Genomic DNA, 8,672 nt, shown 5'->3' with positions numbered 1-8,672 from the left:
TTTCTAGAAGCCTTGTTAGACCACTCAAGAGAATTCCCCTAATTTTCTCCCCTGAAATAGAGGCAGGAGAAATGAAGTTAATGATGGGAAACAGTTGCTCAGGGGCCCAGGGTTGGACCTGAGCACTGATGCCCAGTGGGGTGTGGGTTCTGAAGCTAGACACCAGAATGTGGTTAACAAGTCTGGTAAGATTATCAGCTGCTTGCATGGGGAAGGGTTGTCCGAGCTGGAGAACTGAGTTGAGAGTGGGGGAAGAAGGGCTTGGAGGTCTTTAGAAGAGGGGCAATTATCTAGAGGACAGGCAGGATTCTGCCCTAGCCAGGGCACCTACTTGTTCTTAAGGTCTATTCCTCAGCCAGTGGTAATTCAAAAGAACAGAGAACTAATTAATTCTGGAGGTACAGCAGATGATTTGGAGAATGGTCCTGAACCTCAAACTTCTTGAGCACAGCCAAGAAGAGGGAAGACACAGAGTTAACCCCACAAACCTTAACTTGCCCTCAGCCTTTGACTGGCTTTCTCAGTAGAAAATAGATCCTCTCTAGAGAGAATATTAGACCTAAATAAGAGCAACTCCCACAGGCCTCAGGGCTAGGCTCATTCTGTGTGAATTTTTAATTCCTCAAAATCAAGTTGAAACAGAACCACAAATGCCTATATAAGCCTCTTAGTCTCTGGGCCTGGAACTATGAACATCTATCTCTTCCCACACACAGGAAAATCCAAACAGAATTCCAAAGGAAAAAATAAAAAAAAGTATGAAAATAAAAAGAATGTGAAAAGAAATACAAATAAATCAAATTTATTTGTGTTGACAAAAATACATAATACAAAAAACCAAAATGAAATGGAACACAACAGAAATGAAAGCAGAACCCGCCCCGGCGAGCCCGTGTGCTCACTGAGGGCCTGACAACCCCCAGCATGGCACTAATTCATGAGGACCTCCATCTGCACCAGCCTGGCGTTGGTGTCCCCCGACGTGCGGTAGGGGATCATCCCAGCAAAGGTGATCAGGGCTCGGGCTTGGCTGCGGAGTTGCTGAGAGAAACGGCAGGGAGAGAAGAAAAGCACAGTTACCTCACGGGTTAGGACTCCATGCTGGGTGCCACCATGTCTTTCCTTTCTCCACCTACTATCTGGAGGGTGGGTGGTGGGCTCAGCCCCCTCCACTCTTATGTTCCCCAGCAGAGTTAGCCAGTGACTCTGTGACCAGAGCCTGGAGGTCAGGGTCCTGTACCAAGCAGAGGACACAGGGCTGCTGAGCCAGTGCCTCCCTGGCTCCCCCATTTGGATGCAGCCCTGTGTTTTGGGCTGCTCTCCTCCCTGAGCCTTGGGTTGGATGAACCTCCATTCAGTCCCCTGCAGGTTCATCTTGTAGATCTGCTGAGGAAGGACCAAGGCAGGAAAGCACTCCTGGAGACAAGGGGGGTCTGGAGGGAGAAGGTAGACACAGGCCCCCATTGGGTTCCCCAGATTCATGTTCACCTGCTTCTGTGGGCTTCTGATTTTCTAAGTCTCCTACAGCACAGCAGCCACTGCAGAGGCAATGGCTATCACCAAGTGCCACCCCATTCTAGCTCGCTCTCTGCCTTGAGGGCTGGGCCCTCTTGCCTGGTAATACTGTCTCAGGAGGGGGAGGTCTTCTCATCCAGGTGGTTCTGATATCCAACACAAAGAGACAACCCTCACACTGAGTTCAAGGGGAGAGGTACTGAGTGAGAAAGGGAGAAATAGGAGACCTTCAATTTGCTCAAATTAATGATGTACTAGGTGAGCAAGGGAAGGAGAGAGAAAAAAGGGAGTGAGTGAGTGAGTTAGTGAGGGAGGGAGACAGAGAGGGAGCAAGGGAAGGAAGGAAGGAAGGGAAGGAGGGAGGGAGGGAGGGAGGGAGGAAAGGAGGGAAGGAGGCGAGGGAAGGAAGTGAGGGAAGGAGGGAGGGAGGGAGGGAGGGAGGGAGAGGGAGGAAGGGTGGGAAGCAAATGAGGAAGGAAGATAGGCAAATGTCTATAAATCCCTTTAAGATCAGCAACATCATGTAAATTGGTAGGCATGCCTCCATTAATGTACATACCAAAGAGCAGCCTTATTCTGCTGAGAGCCCCTGGTTGCTTTCCTGCACGGGCTCTCATGCTTTATTTACCATTTTCCTTATTTCTGGGGAGGTGACTTGGATTGGGTGAGGGCCTACTCCTCTCTCAGTGCGTGGGGGATTATGTGATATTGGGCAGAGCCTGGGTCTCCCACATGTAAAATATGTATATTGGCCCTTTGATCCTTCCCCCATCCCTGTTGTGACTGATTTAAAGATCTTTAAATGAACTGTAGGGGTGTTTGGCCAAAGTTACAGACGAGATCCTTCTTGGGCAGACTTTCTCTACATCTGAACCATTTCTTGGGCAGATTGCTGCGTATGTCCCACTCTCCTCAGTCCAACTCCATCTCAACCTTTCCTAAACACACAGGCAAGATGGGAATGAGTAAGGCAGGCAGGCTCATTCACACTCTGTAAAAATCAAGTGCCTGAGAACCCAGGGAGGTAGTCCAAAATTTAGTTAAAGCACTTGCTTTACAGTCCCATGATCCTAGTTCGAATCTCATGTACCACAAACGGGTCCCCTCAACATTTTTAGGAATCACTCCTGAACACAGACCTGCCCCTGAGCACCACCAGATGTGGCCCCCAAACAAAACTAAGTGCTCCAAACAGTCTAAGGACAGAGACGGTAAGCTGAGCTACCGAGCAACCCCTATAACTGTGGAAAAGGAGCCCAGTCCCTTCCTCTGTGGATAGACCCTCTGAACAGTGAACAGTGAACGGCGCTTAGCACCACCTCACTAGCTTCACCACAGCACCACGTTGGTCTCTATGCCCAGGAGGACATGCACTGCTCCTGACATTTCCCTTTGCTGCTTTGGCTCTGGCCAGTGGCGTAGCACACAGCAGACCAGTACTTGTGTCCTGTAGCACACAATGAATATGCCTGTCTCAGGTACTACACTTCTGACAGAAACAGGCTAGGAGGGATCACAACAGAGAGCAAAGGCAAGACAGAGTTTGGACTATCACAGTCAGGTTTGGCTGCTGGATACACCTCGGGACACACAGTGAACCTTACTGGAACTGAAGTGAGAAAGGTCATTTCATAAACATGACCGTCTGCATGCTTTGGCTGGGCCAGAAGCCTATGCCCTTTAAAAACAAGAAGACAACTGCTTTGAGAGCCTTGGTATTCAATAGACTTGGGTGTGTGCAGTGAGAGGCCTGAGTGTGTGCAGATGAGTTTCCAGATACATTTCCTCCCTGCACACCCAACAACACAATAAAAACAAGATGCTTCCCAACTTTAAGCCTTAGTTCCTCAACTGTAAGACAAGGATGGGATGACAGTCCTCACTAGCTTCTAATGTCACTGGGGTTCAGATGAGAATATAAATAGGGTTTGTATTAAATCAATGTGCTGACAAGAAAGGAAGATTTATAAGTATGCTGAGCTAACACACAAAACAACTTTCTCTTGTAAAATGAGAAGGCAAATGTGAGGAATCGCTATAAAGAAGTAGATGAGCTTTGTGAAGGTGACATCTGCGGACTTAGCACATCTTTTGTCTTTTTTTTTAAACTTCGGAGGAGACATAATTCTATCAATGTCTGGTTGCTTCTGGGAGCTCCTGACCCAGTTACCCAGCTCCCAGAAGTGAGGGAAAAGTGCAGCTGAGGCCATAAGCTTATGGTTTTTGAGGTGCAATGGACAGAAAACCAGAAAGACAGTTCTCAGCAGTGGCCTAGCCAGCGCTGGGATCTTACAGAGTCGCGGTCCTCCATAACTCGTTGGGGCCTGGACGTCGATGATGGACTTGTCCCCTTGAGCCTCTTAAACTGTGTGAATAAGATGTTCATGGTGGCGAGAAGCACCTCTGAGAGGTTGTGTCTGATCTGCACAGAGAAAATACAAGAAGGTAAGACCCAGTCCCTGGCAATGCCGGGGGAAATTTAGGGGGCTACTCTAGGCCTGGCCATACCAAATCCCCAAAGGGAGATGTTGCCAGGAGAGCTAATGTCAAGCCTAAAAACAAAGTCCAGGTAATATTGCCCAGAGCTCCCCAATCTAAGCCATTCTTCCTAGACAGAAATGGGGCAAGCCTGGCCTACAGTGGTTAGTAGGAGTCAGGAGTGGAAGTGTGGGAGTAGGCTGCCCACATTAGCTCTCTAGTCCCCACTGCATTGGTAAGTCCTCATGGGAATCCTCAGGGGCTAATTCTGGAGCAATGCAGCCCAGGGTGATGAACTATACAGCTAGGGATGATGGGAGAGAAACAGTACCAAAATCAGGAACACAAGAATCAGGGAGGAGGGGAAGGGAATGACAATAGGCCAAGAGGCAAGTACACTCTCAACACAGCTGCAGAAACTGCTCTTCCTTCCTCCTCAAAAACAGAAACCTGCTTTTCATGAAAGGGCCCTGTACACTGTAGTAGCTACCATCAGAGCAGCACTGGTGACACCCCAGAACCTGGAACATTTGTGGCTCTTGAGAAAAGTCTCTTGGCAGTGCAAGGGAATGACCAGAGCTCAGTCTGGTTCAGGGAAACCATAACTTCTGCAGCAGAGCCTGGGCATGAAGGGTTTTCAAAGCCTCTCAAGCATCTCCTGTGTGCGACTCAGCAGAGCACCCTGGAATCCCTGTAGAGAGTGCAGGTCTGGGGCATGTGGGTGCTGAGCGAATTCAGTCACAGTGCTTGTTCCTCCAGATACACCACTGGGAAGGGGAGGGGAGTGGAGGAAGAGGATCATGAGGCATGTCTCATTCACCTAACAGAACTACTTAAAGAGGTTCAGAACCCAGCACTAATTCACCCTCTAGAGAACAAGTGAACAATGAAGAGTGAATGCAGACACCGCAGAATCGAGCAGAAACCTATTTTTCCCAAGAACATGTCTGATTGCTAAAGCAACTGTGGTTCAGAGTCAGAAAACCAGACAAGAATCAGATGGGGAGATGTGTCCTAAAACTATACTAAGAAAACCTGGCTTGGATGCTCACAGCCTGAGTGACTCTGAGTTCTACAGTTGTTAGCGAGGTTGAAACAAGTGGGAAGGAGATCAGTAATCAGTAAGAAAAACACCTACTTCATCGCTGAAATTTCGGAAGGCCGCCACTCTCTCCTCCACGCTTTCCTGGTTCAGCGGCACCAGCTTCAAGCGATCAATGATCTGTTTAAAACAACCCCCAGTCCCTATGATACAACTGTCACAATCATTTCCACTTCCTAAACTCAGCTCAGAGCTTGCTCTCAATAGGCTTTTTATCAGTAAATGCTGCTCTTTTACATACAATGACTTTGATTTTAACCTGCTAACTGATGGAATTCCAATCCTCATTTTCTAAAGCAATTTAAAAATGCAGACATTGAAAATTGCCCTAAGAACTATGTTTTCAGATGAAATGAACAGGAAAAAAAAAAAAAAAAAAAAAGGGAGCCATGTTTGCGACTCAAGAGTAGTCTGTTCTGTGCATATGGGGCCTAGTTTTGATTCCAGTGCTGCAGGCTGACGCCTCCTCATCTTCAACCTCTCAGCAGTGCCGGATATAGTTCTGATGGAGAAAAACTTAAAAACTCCCCAGAATCATGTCTGCCATTTTGTCCTTCATTTATTGGTGACATTTCCTTTGTCATAAATGAATCTCCATCAAGTACTTGAAGAAAAACTTTTTTAGGGAAACACCCAGTGGTGCTGAGGTAGTTCTTTAGTCAGCTATTTCTCCAGATGCTGCTGGGGATCAAACCAGATCGGCTGTAAGCAGAGCAAGTGTCTATGCCCTGTGCTATCTCTTGGGCCCAGAGTTCTGGGTTTCTGAGGGCACTCATTAGACCATGCTTTGATCAGTCCTCCTGACACTTACATCAAAGGCTCGGTCGATATGGCCACTGTGATATTCATCAAAGAAGGTGATCAAGTCCAACAGAAGATAGAACGTGGAATCCACAAATTTATTTGCACTGATTCCCTGAGCCCGATACCTGGAAGACAGAAAAAGGCAGAATAGAATGTTGTATGTATCCCTTTGTGCTATGGGAGTGGCTCCTAAACTCTGGCTGGACCACTGAATGAAAATGCAAAACTTAAAAATCTCCCTTTAAAAAAGTGAACAGAGGGGTCGGAGAGACAGCATGGAGGTAGTGAGTTTGCCTTTCATGCAGAAGGACGGTGGTTCCCGGCATCCCATATGGTCCCCTGCCAGGGGCGATTCCTGAGCGTAGAGCCCCGGGAGTAACTCCTGAGCACTGCTGGATGTGATCCAAAAACCAAAAACCAATCCCACCCCCCACCCCCCCAAAAAAAAGTGAACAGAGAGAAAAGCTCCCAACCCCTAGCTAGTTTCTGAGGTTACTACTGCTCCACTGGGTTATTCCAGTGCTAATCATCCCAACTCGACAGACACACATTCTGGGAAATACTAGGGCAACACCTGAAACACCTCAAAACTTCTGAACTCTGGATGAGGGAGGGAAATGAAGAGATGTTAAACAGTGTTTCTTTGGCAGTGACGATGGTGGATCTGACAAAAATCCCCTCTAAGGGGCTGGAGTGATAGCACAAGGCATTTGCCTTGCACGCTGCCAACCCGGGTTCAATCCCTGACATCCCATATGGTTCCCCACCCCCCACCCCCAGCCTGTCAGATTTCTGAGCATAGAGCCAGGAATAACCCCTGAGAGCTACTGGGTGTGGTTAAAAAAAAAAAAGCCAAACAAACAAACAAACAAACAAACAAAAAACCCAGAAAATTCTAACTCCTTGTCTATCTTTCTCCACTTTACCTGACTAACTCTCATTGCAGTAATCATGGTGAGAAAAACAGGAATTTTATTTTTATACTTATTCCTTTCTTTCTCCTACCTCTCACAATGAAGAAATGAGACAGTAAGTATCAAAAATTTCAAATGCCATTAAAGCAGCCTTTCTCAAAATGCAGGTCAAAATGCAAAACCTAGCCTAGCTCCTTTATTAGGAGAGTCTCTATAGGGTGCAAAGAATAATGGATGCCCAGATTTATAGGGGTTTGAGTCTGGTAGTCAGTGATCACAGGGTGGGGACAAAATGGAACCTCTGGGATCTCTGCATCTGGCCAACACTGCTAACTTTGTTCCCAACTGCTTTTGAGATGCCTAATAATAGTATAGAGAAGCACAAAGCCTAGCACAAAATCTAATGTGCAGGACTAAAATGCTAATACACCCTTTCCTACCTCTCCTGGACAATAGTCAAATAGTAACAAGAAGCGGTGAAACAAGAACTTTCAAATGGGGCTGTTGGGCAAAGGAGTCAGAACCATTTTGGAACCTTTTGGGGTTCCTCAGAAGTGTGCATGTGTGGCAAATGTGCACGAAGAGGGGCAGTGCTTGGTCTCACCTCTCTGCAATGGAGAGGGCCATGGTCTTCAGCCTCTCCTTGTTGGATTGTGATGCGCTGATTTGGGGGACCACAGGGCTGAGCAGTTTGTTCATCAGTTCCAGTACCTTGTCAGCATTCTGTTTGATATTTTTAAATTAAGGAAGGAATCAATGAAATAACTAATGAGTAATTAATATACACTAAGTAAAAAGAAACAAAAGGAGGCACTTTCTGGGACGATGGATGGAAATGTCCTGTTCTTAAATTGTGTGTGTTTGGGGGTGGGGTGGGGGATCCACACAGACATAAGCCAATGGAATTGTCATCAAGCTGCACAAGATAATTTTTCTCTCACTTAGAACTCAGTCAAAACATTGCTAAGTTAAGAAATGACTAATTGCCCATATTTCTCAGTTAATTAAAGGATAGACATAGCAATCATCACATTCTTGGTAACAAACAGGTTCTATTATCCCAGCTTGTTACAGGGGTCCTCAAACTTTTTAAACAGGGGGCCAGTTCACTGTCCTTCAGACTGTTGGAAGGCCGGATTATAGTAAAAACAAAAATTATGAACAAATTTCTATGCACACTGCATATATCTTATTTAGAAGTGAAGAAACAAAATGGGAATAAATACAATATGTGGCCCGCGGGCTGTAGTTTGAGGACCATTGACTGTACTCTAACACAACCTGGCCACCTTTGTGTATGAGGCTGCCCATATCAAACATGGTGGCATTTTCAGTGACTTTGCCACTGAAATGAGACAGCTGTTCAATCAGCTGCCAGGCAATATAACATTCCAATTCCAGCTGCAGGGCATTCTTTGACTATGACTCTTACTTAGCCAGAGATATCTTCTTAAAGTTAAAAATAATTCAGTTATTTCAGAAATTCAGCCTGACCAGACCATTTACTACGGAAAGAGGAAAACTGCCTCAGCAGACAAAGTGTTTCAATAATACCTTTGTGGAGATGCTTGTGTATTGAACACCAAAGGCCGGCAGGAGAAAGGAAAGGACATGTGTTACCTTGGCAAGGTCATAAAGCTTTGCTGCTTCTTCAAATAGTCCTTTATTTTCTGCCACTGAAGCGACTTTGTTGATAATAGGTTTTGTGTCATTAGTGAATTTATCTATGACTCCAGGCTGACAAGAAAAATTAGGAAGGGGAGAAGAGACAAGGTATACAGAGCTATTATTTTAAACATAGAAGAAGCAATTGGGATCTGAAAACTATGCCAAGTGAAAATACTAGCTTAGGGCAATGC

At 46.1% G+C, this 8,672-nt stretch overlaps 1 protein-coding gene across 3 annotated transcripts in view; it reads right to left on the bottom strand.

Moving 5' to 3' along the window:
- Window positions 1-786: 786 nt before the first annotated feature.
- The window catches only part of NUP93 (nucleoporin 93), a 128,233-nt gene continuing 120,347 nt past the window's right edge, over window positions 787-8,672 (bottom strand). For all 3 annotated transcript variants that reach the window (XM_049786122.1, XM_049786123.1, XM_049786124.1), the window contains 6 exons: window positions 8,434-8,550; window positions 7,418-7,536; window positions 5,907-6,024; window positions 5,132-5,215; window positions 3,809-3,937; window positions 787-1,041 (listed from right to left, as the gene is read on the bottom strand). In XM_049786122.1, the coding sequence (XP_049642079.1) occupies window positions 931-1,041; window positions 3,809-3,937; window positions 5,132-5,215; window positions 5,907-6,024; window positions 7,418-7,536; window positions 8,434-8,550 (678 nt within the window). In that variant the 3' untranslated portion in view covers window positions 787-930. The remainder of the gene's footprint in view (window positions 1,042-3,808; window positions 3,938-5,131; window positions 5,216-5,906; window positions 6,025-7,417; window positions 7,537-8,433; window positions 8,551-8,672) is intronic.

The sequence above is a fragment of the Suncus etruscus genome, chromosome 14 (genome assembly GCF_024139225.1).
Source record: "Suncus etruscus isolate mSunEtr1 chromosome 14, mSunEtr1.pri.cur, whole genome shotgun sequence".
Lineage (NCBI taxonomy): Eukaryota > Metazoa > Chordata > Mammalia > Eulipotyphla > Soricidae > Suncus > Suncus etruscus.
This window is presented reverse-complemented; position numbering and strand designations above follow the sequence as displayed.